The following is a 17,997-nucleotide window of genomic DNA, read 5'->3' as shown; positions in this document are numbered from 1 at the left end:
CGTACTTTAATAAATTTACTTTGAACATTGAAACTTTGAACATTTGATCTTTGATTGAATAAAAAAACACCAATCCCCTTCTGCAAGGAATGCTAATAAATCAGCTTTTACAAGATTTCTGATTTTATAGTCCCACTTGTATTCTGACAATGTACTTAAAATGTCTCCCAAATGTCACTAAACTACCACGGGTGGCAGAGTAGTGTAGCAGTTAGTGTATCGCTGTTGTATCACAGCAACCCATGATCAGTTCCCGACGCTGTCTGCTGGGAGCTTGTATGTTCTCCCCGTGATTGTGGTGGTTTCCTGAGTGCTCTGGTTTCCTCCCAATATTCACAGGCATATGGGTTAATAGGTTAGCTAGTCTCATGGGTCCAAATAGGTGGTGTGGACTCGATGAGCCAGAAGGGCTTTTTACTGAGCTGTATCTCTAAATAAGATTATGTACTTAGCCCCCTGTTCGTCTTGCTTTATACTTATGACTGTAAGGCTAAGCACAGCTCCAACGCCATCTTTAAGCTTGCTGATGACACCACTGTTATTGGCCAAATCAAAGGATGTGATGGAACATCATATAGGAAGAATATCTGGCTAAATGTTGTCACAAAAACAAAATCTTACTCGATGTTAGCAAGACCAAGGAGCTGATATTGACTTCAGAAGGAAACTGGAAGTCCATGAGCCAGTCCTCATCGGCTGGCGGATCAGAGGTGGAGAATGTCAGCAATTTAAAATTACTTTACGAAGAAGGCACGGCAGAGTCTCTGTGAAGATTCAGCAAGTCATCTAAAGCTCTGTCATACTTCTTGTCCATACTGGACCAACCACCACCACTGAGCTATGCAGTGCTCCTGCATAGCTGTGCAGGAGCAGTGTGTGGTTAAGTGCCTTGCTCAAGGACACACATGCCACCTTGGCTAAGGCTCGAACGAATGACCTTCAGATCACCAGCCCAAAGCCTTAACCACTTGCCCACGCACCAACATGTGTTATATAAGACACTGGTGAGCCTTAATTAGGAGTTGTGTGTGTAGCAAAGATGTAAATAAGTTTGAAAGAGACATCAAAAATTTACAAGGATGTTGTCAGGCTGGAGGTCCTGAGTTGTAAGGAAAGATTGGATAGGTTAGTACTTTATGCCTTGGAATGTTTGAGAAGATTGAGAGGAGATTTGATAGAGATATACAAAATCATGAGTGGTATAGATACAGTAAATGCAAGCAGACTTTTTCCACTAAGTTTGGTTGGGACTACATCCAGAGGTCATGGAGTAAGCATGAAAGGTGAAAAGTTTAAGGGGGACTTGAGGGGAAGCTTTCTCACTCACAGGGTTGCAAGAGTGTGGAACGAGCCACCAGCACTAGTGGTACATTTAAATTCAATTTCAACGTTTAAGAGAAGTTTGGATAGGCACATGGATGACCAGTGCAAGTCAATGGAACCCTGCTGCTTAAACGGTTCAGCATGGACTGTAGGCCAAAAGGCCTATTACTGTACTTTACTGTTCTATGACTCTAAGACTCTGAGATACGTTGATTGGTTGCAACATGGCCAGGTATGGAAACACAAATGGCCTTGAACAGAAGAACCTACAAAAAGTTATGGTCCAGTCCATCTTGGGTAAAGCTCTCCCCACCACTGAGTGCATCTACATGGAGCACTGTCACAGCAAAGCAGAATCCATCATCAAGGACCCCCATCATCTAGGACTTGCTCTCGTCTCGCTGATGAAGTCAAGAAGTCAAGAAGACTTACAGGAGTCTCAGGGCCTACACCACCAGGCTCAGGAGCAGTTATTACCCCTCAACCAGCGGTTCTTGAACCAGAGGGATAACTTCACTCAATTTCACTCGTCCCATCACTGAACTGTCCCCACAACGTACAGTATGGGCTCACTCTCAAGGACTCTTCATCCCATGTTCGACATTTATTGCTTATATATTATTAATGTTTCTTCTTTTTCTTTTGGTACTTGCATAGTTTATTGTCTTTTGCACATCAGTTGCCCACAGGAAAATGAATCTCTGGATTGTATATGGTGACATTTACGTACTTTGATAATAAATTTATCTTGAACTTGAAAAGTAAACAATAAAATTCATTTAATTTTCCAGCTGCTGAACTTCCTTCACTGGAACAGAGAGACTTAGTGCTATATGGACCAAACACTGGCAAATAGGACCAGTTTGGTGGACAGTATAGTGAGTTGGGCCGTTCTGTAATTCCTCCTCTGTCATAATGAGGCCAAACTAAGACTGAAAGAGCAAAAACATATTCCGTCTGGGCAGCCTACAACTCGATGCTATGAACATCAATTTCTCTAACTTCCAGTAATTTTCTCCCCACTGCACATCTCTCTACATTCTCTACTCTGGTATCCCTCTCAGCCATTTTCTACTGCTCCTACCCTTCCTGCCCTTCCTTCCATAGCCCAATGTCCTCTTCAGCTCTTTACCTCTTCCAGCTTTCCTTCGCACCTCCTTACCTCACCCATCCACCTTCCCCTTCACCCGGCTTCACCCTCACCTTCCAGCTTGTACTCCTTCCCCTCCCCCACCTTCTGTAGCCTCTTGAGTTCCTGTGGGTTAGAAATGTCCTATGGGGATATGATACATCCCGTCTGGGTGGCACAGTAGAGTGGTGGTTAGTGTAACTCTTTACAGCACTAGCGATCCAAGTTCAATTCCCAATACTGCCTGTTCCAAAGAGGTACAGGTAATAGGTTGTGGTCAGGCTACATTGGCGTCAGAAACACGGTGACACTTGTGGGCTGCCTTCAGCGCATCCTCAAAATGCGCTGATCATTGACACAAACAATGCATTTCACTGTATGATTCAATGGTTCAATGTACATGTGACAAGTAAAGATCATCTTGAAAAAAGGATACTTTCCACAGTGCATCTGTAACTTAACAATTACATCACCGTAGTCTCGAGTGATCTAATTTCTGGATATTCCAGTTAACAGGAACAAGAGACTTTCATCCAGCCCAGTGGGCATGGAAAAGACACTGGGAGTGGAGAGCTTGAACAATTAAGGAGCGATTTATAAAATTAGGAGGAGCAGAGATCAGCTGGGAGGTCACAATCTTTTCCCCAGCGTAGGACAGTCAAAAATTAGCATACAGGCGAAAGAAAAAAATTATAACAGGGCCCGAGGAGGAACATTTTCCACAAGATGGTGATTTTAAATGGAATGAGTGGCTTTAGGAAGTGGTAGAAGTGGACAGTAGGCAGCAGGCACAGAAGCCTGAACCAGCAGGTTCAAGAACTGCTACTTCCCTTCAACCATTTGGTTCTTGAACCAACCGATTAAAGCTGGTTCAAGGTTGCTCCTTTATTATGCATCACTGACTACTTTGCACTACAAGTGCCCTCTCCTTTTTCTACTTTTTTGTATTATTTTGTAAAACTGATCTTTCAGGTACGTCTTTCTTGTGAATGCTATGTGCCAATGATGCTGCAAGTATGTATTTCATTGCATCTGTGCATACGTGCATATAGAGTCATAACACACTACAGCACACAAACAGGCCATTCATCCCATCTAGTCCATGCTGAGCTATCGTTCTGCCTCATCCCACTGACCTGCACCTGAACTACAGCCCTCCATACCCCACCCATCCATGGACCTATCCAAATTTCTATTAAATGCCACCCTATTGTTAGCAAATTATCACTTCACTCTTTAAGGGAGGAAGGCAAAAGAAAGGAAATTATAAATAAGAGAAAATCTGCAGATTTGCAATACAGATCTGCAATACACACAAAATGCTGGAGAAACTCAACAAGCAGGCAGCATCTATGGTAAAAAGTACAGTTGACTTTTCTGGCAGAGACCCTTTGACAGGACTAGAGGATAAAAATGAGTAGAAGATTTAAAAGGTGGGGAAGGCGAGAGAGAAACACAAGGTGACAGGTGAAACCTGGAGGGGGAGGGATGAAGTAAAGAGCTGGGAAGTTGATTGGTGAAAGAGATGCAGGGCTGAAGAAGGGAGGAATCTGATAGTAGAGTTCAGAAGACCATGGAAGAAAGAACAGGGTGGAGGAGCACCAGAGTGAGGTGATGGGCAGGCAAGGAGAAAAGGTGAGAGAGGGAAAAAGGGTATGGGGACAGTGAAAGTTGTTGGTGGGGGAGGCCTTACCAGAAGTTCGAGAAATCGGTGTTCATGCCGACAGATTGGGTGTTACCCAGACATAATACAAGGTGTTGTTCCTCCAACCTGAGTGTGGCCTCATTGCAGCAGTACAGGAGGCCATGGATTAACATGCCAGAATGGGAAGTGGAATTAATATGGGTGGCCACCGGGGGACTGTTTGGTGTCTTGAATGGTAGTGAGGGAGGAGGTGTAGTGGCAGGTATGGCATTTGTTCTACTTACAAGGATAAGCGCCAGGAGGGAGATCAGTGCGGAGGCATGACTTGACAAGGGAGCCACATGGGGAGCGATGCCTGCAGAAAGCAGAAAATGGGGGAGGGAGGGAAAGAAAGATGTATTTGGTGGTGGGATCCCATTGGAGAGGGCAGAAGTTGTGGAGAATTATGTGAAGACAAGGGGAATCCTATTCCTGGTGGGGTGGTGGGAGGAAGGGTAACAGCAAATGTGTGTGAAATGGTTAGAGATATGGTTGAGGGCAGCGCTGATGGTGGAGGAAGGGAAGTCCCTTTCTTTTTAAAAGGAGGACATCTCCTTCCTTCTAGAATGAAAAACTTCATCCTGAGAGCAGATACAGCAGGGATGGAGTAGTTAAGAGAAAGTGATGATGTTTTTACAAGTAATGGGGTATGAAGAGGTATAGTCCAAGTAGTTGTGAGAGTCTGTGGGTTTATAATCGACATCAGTTGATAACCAATCAAGACGTACAAAAAAGCTGGATGAACTCAGCAGGTCAGGCAGCATCCGTTGATAGGAGCAGTCGAAGGGTCTGACGAAGGGTCTCGACCCGAAACGTCGACTGCTCCTTTCAACGGATGCTGTCCAACCTGATGAGTTCATCCAGCTTTTTTGTACGTCTTGATTTGACCACAGCATCTGCAGCCCACTTTGTGTTTACTAGTTGATAACCGATGCTGCTTCCTGCACCCATGCAGAGCTCATCAACTTTGCCTCCAACTTCCACCCTGCCCTCAAATTTACCTGATCCATTTCCGACATCTTCCTCCCTTTTCTCAATCTCACTGTCTCCATCTCTGGAGACAGTTTATCTACTGAAGTCTATTACAAACCAACGGTCTCTCACAGCTACCTGGACTACACCTCCTCCCACTTGCAAAATGCCACCCCCTTCTCTCAATACCTCTGTCTTCTCCACATCTGGATGAGCCTTTTCATTCTAGAAGAAAGCACGTCCTTCTTTTTCACAGGAAGGGGCTTCCCTTCCTCCACTATCAACACTGCCCTCAACTACTTCTCTTCCATTTCACGCATGTCTGCACTTACCCCATCCTCCTGCCAGGGATAGAGTTCCTCTTGTCCTCTCCTACCACCCCACCAGCCTCCACGTCCAACACATAATTCTTTGTAACTTCTGCTATCTCCAATGGGATTCCACCACCAAACACATCTTTCCCTCCTCCCAACCCACTTCCCACAGGGATCCCTCCCTATGTGACTCCATTGTCCATTTGTCCCTCCCCTGTGATCTCCCTCCTAACACTTATCCTTGCAAGTCCTCTATCAGACTTCCCTTTCTCCAGCCCTGTATCTCTTTCATCAATTTTCCAGCTCTTTACTTCACCCCTCGCTCTCCCGGTTTCACCTATCACCTTGTGTTTTCCCTCCCCTCCCCCAAACTATTAACTCTACTCATGAGAAGGCCTTGGCGGGCAGAATTAAGGAAAACCCCAAGGCATTCTACAAGTATGTGAAGAGCAAGAGGATAGGACGTGAAAGAATAGGACCAATCAAGTGTGACAGTGGGAAAGTGTGTATGGATCCGGAAGAAATAGCAGAGGTACTTAATGAATACTTCACTTCAGTATTCACTATGGAAAAGGATCTTAGTGATTGTAGTGGTGACTTGCAGCAGACTGAAAAGCTTGAGCATGTAGATATTAAGAAAGGGGATGTGCTAGAGCTTTTGGAGAGCATCAAGTTGGATAAGTCACCGGGACTGGACAAAATGTACCCCAGGCTACTGTGGGAGGCGAAGGAGGAGATTGCTGAACCTCTGGCAATGATATTTGCATCATCAATGGGTACGGGAGAGGTTCCAGAGTATTGGAGGTTTGTGGATATTGTTCCTTTATTCAAGAAAGGGAGTAGAGATAGCCCAGGAAATTACAGACCAGTGAGTTTTACCTCAGTGTTTGGGAAGTTGATGGAGAAGATCCTGAGAGGCAGGATTTATGAACATTTGGAGAGGTATAATATGATTAGGAATAGTCAACATGACTTTGTCAAGGGCAGGTTGTGCCTTATGAGCCTGATTGAATTTTTTGAGGATGTGACTAAACACATTGATGAAGAAAGAGCAGTAGAAGTAATGTATATGGATTTTAGCAAGGCATTTGATAAGGTACCCCATGCAAGGCTTATTGAGAAAGTAAGGAGGCATGGGATCCAAGGGGGACATTGCTTTGTGGATCCAGAACTAGCTTGCCCACTGAAGGCAAAGAGGGGTTGTAGACAGGTCGTATTCTGCATGGAGGTCAGTGACCAGTGGTGTGCCTCGGGGATCTGTTCTGGGATCCCTGCTCTTCGTGATTTTTATAAATGACCTGGATGAGGAAGTGGAGGGATGGGTTAGTAAGTTTGCTGATGACACAAAGGTTGTGGATAGTGTGGGGAGCTGTCAGAGGTTACAGTGGAACATTGATAGGATGCAAAACTGGGCTGAGAAGTGGCAGATGGAGTTCAACCCAGATAAGTGTGAGGTGGTTCATTTTGGTAGGTCAAATATGATGGCAGAATATAGTATTAATGGTAAGACTCTTGGCAGTGTGGAGGATCAGAGGGATTTTGGGGTCCAAGTCCATAGGACACTCAAAGCAGCTGCGCAGGTTTACTCTATGGTTAAGAAGGTATATGGTGTATTGGCCTTCATCAATCGTGGAATTGAATTTAGGAGCCCAGAGGTAATGTTGTCGCTATAAAGGACTCTGGTCAGACCCCACTTGGAGTACTGTGCTCAGTTCTGGTCACCTCATTACAGGAAGGATGTGGAAGCCATAGAAAGGCTACAGAGGAGATTTACAAGGATGTTGCCTGGATTGGGGAGCATGCCTTATGAGAATAGGTTAAGTGAACCCGGCCTTTTCTCCTTGGAGCGAAGGAGGATGAGAGGTGACCTGATAGAGGTGTACAAGATGATGAGAGGCGTTGATTGTGTGGATAGTCAGAGGCTTTTTCCCAGGGCTGAAATGGTTGCTACAAGAGGAAACAGGTTTAAGGTGCTGGGGAGTAGGTACAGGGAGATGTCAGGGTTAAGTTTTTTACTCAGAGAGTGATGAGTGCGTGGAATGGGCTGCTGGCAACGGTGGTGGAGGTGGCTACGATAGGGTCTCTTAAGAGGCTTTTAGATAGGTACATGGAACTTAGTAAAATGGAGGGCTATAGGTAAGGCTAGTAATTTCTAAGGGACATGTTCGGCACAACTTTGTGGGCCTAAGGGCCTGTATTGTGCTGCAGGTTTTCTATGTTTCTATAAAAACAAGGAGATAATGTGAATCTTTATAAGACACTAGCCAGGCCATACTTGAAGTATTGTCAACAGTTTTGGGCCCTACATCTCAGAAAGGATGTGTTGTCATTGGAGAGAGTGCAGAAGAGGTTCACGAGGATGATTCTGTGAATGAAGGGGTTAATATATGAGGAGTGTTTGGCGGTTTTGGACCTGTACTCACTAGAGTTTAGAAGAATGCATGGGATCTCATTGATACCTACTGAATGTTGAAAGGGCTAGACAACGTGGATGTGGAGAGGATGTTTCCCTTGGTGGAGGTATCCAGAACCACAGGGCACAACCTCAAAATTGAGGGACTACCTTTTAGAACAGAGGTAAGAAGGAATTTTGTTAGCCAGAGAGTAGTGAATCTGTAGAATGCTCTGCCACAGACTGCAGTGGAGGCCAAGTCAGTGCATATATTCAATGTGGAAGTTGATCGTTTCCTGATCAGCCAGGGCATCAAATGATATGGTGAGATGGCAAGTGAATGGGGTTGAGTTGGATACAGGATCAGCCATGACGATGGCAGAGCTGATTCAATAGCTGAATGGCCTAGTTCTGCTCCAATGTGTTATGCTCTCACCACCCTCTGAGTGAAGAAGTTCCCCCTTATGTTCCCCATATTCACCTTTCACCCTCAACCCATGACCTCTAATTCTAGTCTCACCCAACCTGAGATGAAAAAGCCAGCCTGCAAATATCCTATCTATGTTTCTCATTATTTTGTATACCTCTTACAAAACTCCCACCTTCCTTCATTTTCCTATGTTCTAGGGAATAAAACCCTACAGCTCAGGTTCTCAAGTTTTGGTGACATTTTTTCAACACTCTTTCAATCTTATTGATACCTTTCCTAGGTGTATTTGACCAGAACTGCACACAGTACTGTAAATTGGGGTCTAGAAGGAAATGGATCAGCCATGGAAAGATGGAGCAGACTCACTAGGCAATTGTCCTAATTCTGCTCCTATATCTTATGGTCCTAAATTAGGCCAATGTCTTATAAAAACTTCACCCCAACAGACAGCATACTTACAGCACAATCGCTTACATATTGGTACATTGGTTTATTATTGTCACATGTACTCTTGCCCAGATTAAATTCTTAATTCTAGCTTTTCACACATTTTAATTTCTATAGCTCCTTCAGAGCTGCCCAAAGAAATTCCTACCCCAAATCTCTTGGATGTTCTCCAATTAAAGGTCTACCATATTGCAAGAATGTGACAAGTACAGATGCGGCTGCTCAATGGTCAGCGAATTGACCAGGCCTCCTACCTGTGGAGGTGCTCTCTTTTGGGTGTAGGCTTTTGAATGCACATGTATTTTGCCTCGGTGGGCGAGGTTCCTGGCTCCCACACTGTAAATTGATCAGCATGTATCATTACCAACATGACTTAGTAGCCTGCCCTGTGGATATGTAAGAAAAGGATAACCTTCAAACCCTCTTTGATCATCTGCCTGTCCCATCTACCAGGTACAGTGAAAAGATTGCCTTGTATATCTTTCATAAAGATCAATGCATTAGCAGTAAGCCAACACCACAGCACCTTGTCACTGTGCCTTTCATTCTAGTGGTACGTTTGGTGCATCATGTAAATGTGATTCCATGACAGGAAAGAGCCAAAAAAAACATGTTTCTGAAGCAGAATTAGAATCAGGTTTAATATCACTGACAATTGTATGTCATGAAGTTTGTTGTTTTGTGGCAGCAGTACAATGCAACACAAAATAATCACTATATCTTATAGACTTATATAACTTATAAATATAGACAGACATAGATAGAAAGGTAGACAGATACAAACACATACTGTACGTAGCTAATTGGTGCATAAATATTTGGCTAGGGTAAACCTACATAAAACTTAGTGGTGGGAGTCACTTTTATGTGCTCATTGTCAATTCATAATTTTCTACAACAAAGCATTAACTCTAACTAAAACATAAAGTTTTATTTACAAGGCTGCATCTTTAAGACTATATACATGCTGAGACTCCAGGTCTTGCTGGTGACTGAATGCTGGTCAGTGACAATGTTATACTGCTGAGAAGCAGACACAACAGATGACTCTAGATTCCAGTAGCACCACAGTAACCAACACAGAGTGAACAGCATGCTGCATGATTACTCCCCGAATCTTGTATGAAACTCTACAGAGTACATGGTCGCTGTTCTCAGTCGCTTATCAAACAACTCCTCATCCCATGAATCAATCTACTGAATCAACAGTGGTGTTGGAAGGTTTGAATTTTCTCTATTTCTGCATAAATATGACACAAAATGTGACCAGATTTTCACATGTCCCAAAACTAGACAAAGAGAACCAATTACATAAATAACACAGCAAACATTATACCTTTTTAGTTAGTTATTGAGAAAAATGATCCAATATTACATGTATTTGTTGGGAAAGGTATGTGACTCTCTGGGGTAATGCCTTCTACAAAAGCTATTTGGAGTCAGGTGTTCCAATAAATGAGATGAAATTGGAGGTGTGGGCTGTAGACGTGTCCTGCCCTACAAAAAAGACACACAAAGTCAGGTTACTGACAGAGCATGTTCTACTCAAGCTAAACAGCAAAAGACCTGCAGACATCTCTACAAATTGCTGAAGTCTGTGTTCATGTGTCTACTATAAGAAACATATTGAACAAGAATAGTGTTCAGGGAGGAAACCACTGCTCTCCAAACAAAACATTGCTGCATGTCTCAAGTATGCAAAAGATCATCTGGATGTTCTACAACGCTTCTGGGACAATGTTCTGTGGACAGGTGAGACGAAAGTTAAACTTTCTCACAGAAACACACTTTGCTATGTTTGGAGAGAAAAGGGCACTGCATACCAACACCAAAACTTCATCCCAACTGTGAAGCATGGTGGAAGGAACATCATGGTTTGGGGCTGCTTTGCTGCCTCAAGGCCTGGACAGCTTGCAATCATTGAGGGAACAATGAATTCAAAACTGGATCAAGACATTTTACAGGAGAATGTCTTGGTAGCAGTTTGTCACCTGAAGCTTAACAGAAGTTGGATAATGCAACAAGACAATGATCTAAAAGAGTAAATCAACAATGGAATAGCTTAAAAAGAAAAATTGTGTTTTGGAATGGCCAAGTTAAAGTCCTGACCTTAATCCCATAGAACCGTTGTGGAAGGGCCTGAAGCAAGCAGTTCATGCAAGGAAGCCCACCAACATCCCAGAGTTGAAGCCGTTTTGTAAGAAGAAATAGCCTAAAATTCCTCCAAGCTGATGCGCAGGACTGATCAACAGTTACTGGAAACATTTGGTTGAAGTTATTGCTAAACAGAGGGGGTCACACCAGTTACTGGAAACAAAGGGTCACATACTTTTTCCAACAAATACATGTAATATTGGATCATTTTTCTCAATAAATAAATGAACAAGTATAATGTTTTTTGTGTTACTTACTGATATGGATTCTGTTTATCTGGTTTTAGAACTTAAATGAAGACCTGATCACACTTTAGGTCATATTTATGCAGAGTAATTCTAGCACCACTGCTACACTCTCCATGGCCAATGAATTATTTAATTAATCTCTGCTCTAAGGAGAACTACCTCAGTCCTCCGGTCTCCGCATGTGGTGGTTACTTTAAAACAAGCCAGAACCACTGAGACAACAAGCCAGGAGAGTAACACTATCAAATAACAAAGTTCCAAAGTCAAAACATGCACTTTTAGTCCTTCATTGCCAAAACCAGCATAGACAATGGTTAACACGAGGAAATCTGCAGATGCTGGAAATTCAAACAACACACACAAAATGCTGGTGGAACACAGCAGGCCAGGCAGCATCTATATGTGTGCTTCTCCTTATAGATGCTGCCTGGCCTGCTGTGTTTCACCAGCATTTTGTGTGTGTTGATAGACAAATGGTTGTACATAGCGATAAATTAATGAAACCAAGTTAGCAATACAGTCGGCCCTCCTTATCCACAAATTCCGCATGCGCTAATTCAACCAACCATGAATCGCAAAAACCCGGAAGTGCTCTCCAGCACATGTTGTTCGAGCATGTGCAGACTTTTTTCTTCTCATTATTCCCTAAACAATACAGTATAACAACCATTTTACATAGCATTTACATTGTATTAGGTATTATAAGTAATCTAAGGATGATTTGAAGCATACGGGAGGATGTGCGTGGGTTATCGTGGATCGGGATTGAAAAAAATTGGAAGTTCTCTTACTAAGTAAGTCATAACAGATACATCCGGTATTTTTTAGCGTCAGTTAGTCAAATGTTTGTCTTAGTATATAGTATATAGTTTACCTTTCTATGCATATAAAACACTTAAGAACGTACGTTTCAGCATCGGGCTCAGGAACAGAAGTTCTCGGGACTCGGGACAGATCGCTCCCAAGTGCGCTCTCCACTGTGCAGGGTTGATGTGGAGGAACAAAAACCCAAAACCCAACAATTAAACCACTGTGTTGCTTAGTAATAATTGTAGCTTTCATCAGAGCAGAGCCTTTCTCTCTTTATCCTTTAAAATTGTTCTGATTGTTGACTGGCATAGCCTAACGCTTTTCCAATGACCGATGGCTTTATTTTCAATCATGTTCGTGATTATTTTCGCGAACAGAAACTCTGCAGATTCAGATCTCTACCGCCAGGTCCTAATCTCCACCGCACTGAGACATTCTGGGGTTCTGCTGGGTCCTAAGGTCCAGCGCATTGAGACAGGTTGAATAAGGGACTTCAGCATCCACGAATTCTGGTATCCACGGGGGGTTCCAGAACCAATCCCCCGCAGATAAGAAGGGCCGACTGTATATGTCCTGGCTTGTGGTCTATCAGCAAAATTAGCATTCTATACACATTTAAGTGAAGTAACAAAGTTAGCATTCCAATAACGACTCAATTAGCAGTCTAATAAAATACCAATAAAGAGTCAACAGAATTAGCTTTACTAATAGCATGTTTAAGCATACTAATATCAGTCAACATAAAGATTATCATTCTCCATGGCTTCTCCCTCTCAACTAGACTAAACTACTAACGAAATGAGAATGCGTTACTAGACTTACTTGTTTCTACCACGCCCAAACCACTTGACAAATAGATACAAACTCCAAACAGACAGAACATATATACATGGTTCGTACACCCCATCTAACCTGAAGCTATTCTGGTAAAATCTCCCAATCCTGTTCCAAGGCCTTGGCATGACCCTGTTCTGGATGGACATAGTAACAGAGGTTTAAACAATGATTTATTATCATAACTACTTCTTTACTCTACGTAGGTGGTCATAGTCTTATTTTAATAACTGACAATATTGGAAATATTCATGAACTATAGAAAAACAGTTAATGTTTTGACCTGAAATATTAACACTCTCTCCCCATTGTCTGACCAGCATTTTGTTTTATTTCAGATTTCCAGCATTTGCAATAATTGTCATATCTACTATACAAAATTATGAGTATAGACAGAGTAAATACAAACAGGCTTTTTCCACTGACTGGGTGAGACTAGAACTAGAGGAGTAAGGATGTGAGGTGAAATATTTAAGGGAACCTGAGGGGGAATGTCTTCGATCAGAGAGTGGTGGAGAGTGGAACAAGCTGACTGTGATTGATGTGGGTTCATTTGCAACATCTAAAAGAAATTTGGACAGATATACAGATGGGGGAGATATGAAGGGCTGTTGTCTGGGTGCAGATCGATGGAACGAGGCAGATTAATAGTTCAGCATGGACTAGATGGGCTGAAGGGCCTGTTTCTGTGCTGGAGTTTTCTACAACTATGAACTAATTGCCACCTTCGAGGATTGTGGTCTATGATTCCCATTCCTCCAAATTTGCAGCATTTGGTCATATTGTATCCCCTCATTTTACATAGTAAGTTACACCAATTCACCCTTCTCTGTATTGAATTTCACTGAATACACCTTCCAGTAAACTTTCACCTCTCTTCACTGTTTAACTTTTACAGCAGCTACCAAATTTGCAAACATACTCAAATTCAGGTCACTAGCAGAGAGCAAAGACAACAGAGGTCCTCATACTGATCCTGAGGACACAATTATAATCCTGTACAAAATCCAACTCTTCACCAATATCGAAGATCAAACAAAAACTGCAAATGTAGAAAATCTGCATCAAATCAAAAATAGCTGGGAACGCTCAGCAAGACAGGCAGCATCCACGGAAAGAGAAATAGTCAGAGTGCCTGGTCTCACTTCATCAGGTAAATTCCATTTGTTCTATCCACCCCTCCACAACTAAAACTGTATTGTTTTAATTGAGGGTCCTGCACCTTAAACCTTAACTGCTTCTCTTTCTCTCTCTCTATCGATGCTGTCCAATTTGCTGAGTTTTTTCAACATTTTGGGTTTTCATGCTCTTCAGATTACTGCCAGGATTATATTACAGTACGTTACAACTCTTCCGATTAAGTGTGGTGCTTCAGATAACTCTACATACAGTGAGGATGTGAAGTATCTGCAGCCAGGTTGGTGCCAAATACCTGACATTGTCGTGCTTCTGTATATAAATCTTGTGAAACATCATGACCTCCTGCTTTGCGTTAATGTCAGCCTTCATTTCCATGGCAACGTGGCGTGGGAGCACAGACAACAGGAGACGTTCCTGTGGTTTGGGTGAGAGAAGAGCAGTGACAGTGGTTAGATGGGCTACAGAGGTAAGTGAAAAAGTTCACTCCAACATTCACCTTCAAGCTCACAGAACACAGTAGAGTACAATACAGTACAGGCCCTTTGTCCACAATGTTGTGCTGACCTTTTTACCTACTCCAAGATCAATCTAACCTTACCCATAAGACACAGAAGAAATAGACCACCTAGCCCATCAAGTCTGCTCCACTATTCAATCATGAGTGATTTATTTTCCTCATAATATACCCATTCTCTTGCCTTCTCCCAGTTACCTTCGTTGCCCTTACTAATTACCCTCCGCTTTAAATATACCCAGTGACTTAGACTGCACAGCCATCTATGGCAATGAATTCCACAGATTCACCACCCTCTGGTTAAAAAAAGTCCTCCTCACCTCTGTTCTAAATGATGTCCTTCCATTCTGAGGCTGTATCCTCTGGTTCTAAACTCTCCCACTTCCTTCCCACCTAGCCCTCCATTTTTCTTTCATCCAATACCTATCTTGGTGTCTCTTAAATGCCCCTAATGTACAAAACCCATTTCCAAGAAGTTGGGATATTTTCCAAAATGCAATAAAAACAAAAACCTGTGATATGTTAATTCACGCGAACCTTTATTTAACTGACAGAAGTACAAAGAAAAGATTTTCAAAAGTTTTACTGACCAACTTAATTGTATTTTGTAAAATTTAGAATTTGATGGCTGCAACACACTCAACAAAAGTTGGGACAGAGTTAAAATGAGATTGAAGAGTGCACAGAATATTCAAGTAATATTCAAGTTTGGAAGACTCCACATTAAGCAGGCTAATTGGTAGCAGGTGGAGTATCATAACTGGGTATAAAAGTAGCGTCCATCAAAGGCTCGGTCTTTGCAAGCAAGGATGGGTCGTGGCTCACCCCTTTGTGCCAAAGTTCGTGAGAGAATTGTTAGTCAGTTCAAAAGGAACATTTCCCAATGCAAGATTGCAGAGAATTTAGGTCTTTCAACATCTACAGTACATAATATTGTGAAAAGATTCAGAGAATTCAGAGACATCTCAGTGTGTAAAGGGCAAGGTCGGAAACCACTGTTGAATGCGCGTGATCTTCGAGCCCTCAGGCGGCACTGCCTAAGAAACCATCATGCTAGTGTGACAATTATAGCCACCTGGGCTTGGGAGTACTCTGGAAAACCATTGTCACTTAGCACAGTCCGTCACTGCATCCAGAAATGCAACTTGAGACTGTATTACTCAAAGAGGAAGCCATACATCAACTCTATGCAGAAACGCCAGCGAGCTCTCTGGGCCCGAGCTCATCTCGGATGGACCAAAAGACTGTGGAACCGTGTGCTGTGGTCAGATGAGTCCACATTTCAGCTAGTTTTCGGAAAAAATGGGTGTCAAGTTCTCCGTGCCAAAGATGAAAACCACCATCCTGATTGTTATCAGCGAAAGGTGCAAAAGCCAGCATCTATGATGGTATGGGGGTGCATCAGTGCCCGCGGCATGGGTGAGATGCATGTATGTGAAGGTACCATTGACTCTGAGGCGTATATTAGGATTTTAGAGAGACATATGTTTCCGTCAAGGCGACGTCTCTTCCCAGGACGTCCACGCTTACTTCAGCAGGACAATGCCAGGCCTCATTCTGCATGGGCTACAACAGTGTGGCTTTGTAGACACAGAGTGCATGTGCTTGACTGGCCTGCTGCCAGTCCAGATCTATCTCCTATTGAAAATGTACGGCGCATCATGAAGAGGAGAATCAGACAACGGAGACCACAGACCGTTGAGCAGCTGAAGTCTTATATCAAGCAAGAATGGACAAAATTTCCAATCGAAAATCTACTACAATTAGTATCCTCAGTTCCAAAACGATTAAAAAGTGTTATTAAAAGGAAAGGTGATGTAACACAATGGTAAACATGCCTCTATCCCAACTTTTGTCGAGTGTGTTGCAGCCATCAAATTCTAAATTTGTGTATATTTACAAACCCATTTCCAGAAAAGTTGGGATATTTTCCAAAATGCAATAAAAACAAAAATCTGTGATATGTTAATTCACACGAACCTTTATTTAACTGACAAAAGTACAAAGAAAAGATTTTCAATAGTTTTACTGACCAACTTAATTGTATTTTGTAAAAATATAGCTGCTCAGCTGCTCAATAGTCCATGGTCTCCGTTGTCTGATTCTCCTCTTCATGATGCGCCATACATTTTAAATAGGAGATAGATCTGGACTGGCAGCAGGCCAGTCAAGCACATGCACTCTGTGTCTACAAAGCCACGCTGTTGTAGCCCGTGCAGAATGTGGTCTGGCATTGTCCTGCTGAAATAAGCATGGATGTCCCGGGAAGAGACGTCGCCTTGACAGCAACATATGTCTCTCTAAAATCCTAATATGCACCTCAGAGTCAATGGTACCTTCACATACATGCAACTCACCCATGCCACGGGCACTCATGCACCCCCATACCATCATAGATGCTGGCTTTTGCACCTTTCGCTGACAATAGTCAGGATGGTTGTTTTCAACTTTGGCACGGAGAACTTGACGCCCGTTTTTTTCCGAAAACTGCAGTGACGGACTGTGCTAAGTGACAATGGTTTTCCGAAGTACTCCCGAGCCCGGGTGGCTATAATTGTCACAGTAGCATGATGGTTTCTTAGGCAGTGCCGGCTGAGGGCTCAAAGATCACGCGCATTCAACAGTGGTTTCCAACCTTGCCCTTTACGCACTGAGACGTCTCTGAATTCTCTGAATCTTTTCACAATATTATGTACTGTAGATGTTGAAAGACCTAAATTCTCTGCAATCTTGCATTGGGAAATGTTCCTTTTCAACTGACTAACAATTCTCTCACAAATTTTGGCACAAAGGGGTGAGCCACAACCCATCCTTGCTTGCAAAGACTGAGCCTTTGAGGGATGCTACTTTTATACCCAGTCATGATACCTCACCTGCTACCAATTAGCCTGCTTAATGTGGAGTCTTCCAAACGGGTGTTACTTGAATATTCTGTGCACTTTTCAATCTTATTTTAACTCTGTCCCAACTTTTGTTGAGTGCGTTGCAGCCATCAAATTCTAAATTTGCGTATATTTACAAAATACAATTAAGCTGGTCAGTAAAACTATTGAAAATTTTTTCTTTGTACTTTTGTCAGGTAAATAAGGGTTCACGTGAATTAACATATCACAGATTTTTGTTTTTATTGCATTTTGTAAAATATCCCAACTTTTCTATATCTGCCTCAACTACCACTCCCAGCAGTGGTGTAAAGTACTACTGTGTGTAAAAATCCTACCTCTGACATCCTCCCCTACACATTCCTCAAATCACTTCTCATATTACCCAGGGGAAAAGATTCTGGCCGTCAACTCTATCAACACCTCCTGTCATCTTATGAGCCTCTATCAAGTCATTTCTCATTCTCCTTCACCCCAAAGAGAAAAGCCCTAGTTCGCTCAACCCATCCTCTGGAACCAGTTGTCCACCACATTGACAGGACACAGAGAGCCTGGTTATAAATGGAATATAGAACAGAACAGCACAGCACCATCCCTTTGGATCTGGAAACAGTCAGATGTCCTCTCCCTGCAGATGCTGCCTGACCTGCCCAGTACTTCCAGCATTTTTGGTTTTACTTCAGACTTCAAACATTTGCAAAATTTTGTATTTACTTTTAAATTG

At 42.7% G+C, this 17,997-nt stretch overlaps 1 protein-coding gene across 3 annotated transcripts in view; it reads right to left on the bottom strand.

Annotated features, from left to right (window-relative positions):
- The window catches only part of adcy5 (adenylate cyclase 5), a 469,096-nt gene that overhangs the window by 248,364 nt on the left and 202,735 nt on the right, over positions 1-17,997 (bottom strand). For all 3 annotated transcript variants that reach the window (XM_059967665.1, XM_059967666.1, XM_059967667.1), the window contains one exon: positions 14,170-14,291. In XM_059967665.1, the coding sequence (XP_059823648.1) occupies positions 14,170-14,291 (122 nt within the window). The remainder of the gene's footprint in view (positions 1-14,169; positions 14,292-17,997) is intronic.

The sequence above is a fragment of the Hypanus sabinus genome, chromosome 4 (genome assembly GCF_030144855.1).
Source record: "Hypanus sabinus isolate sHypSab1 chromosome 4, sHypSab1.hap1, whole genome shotgun sequence".
NCBI classification, from domain to species: domain Eukaryota; kingdom Metazoa; phylum Chordata; class Chondrichthyes; order Myliobatiformes; family Dasyatidae; genus Hypanus; species Hypanus sabinus.
Note: the sequence above shows the minus strand (reverse complement) of the source record. Positions and strands in the feature narration are given on the sequence as shown.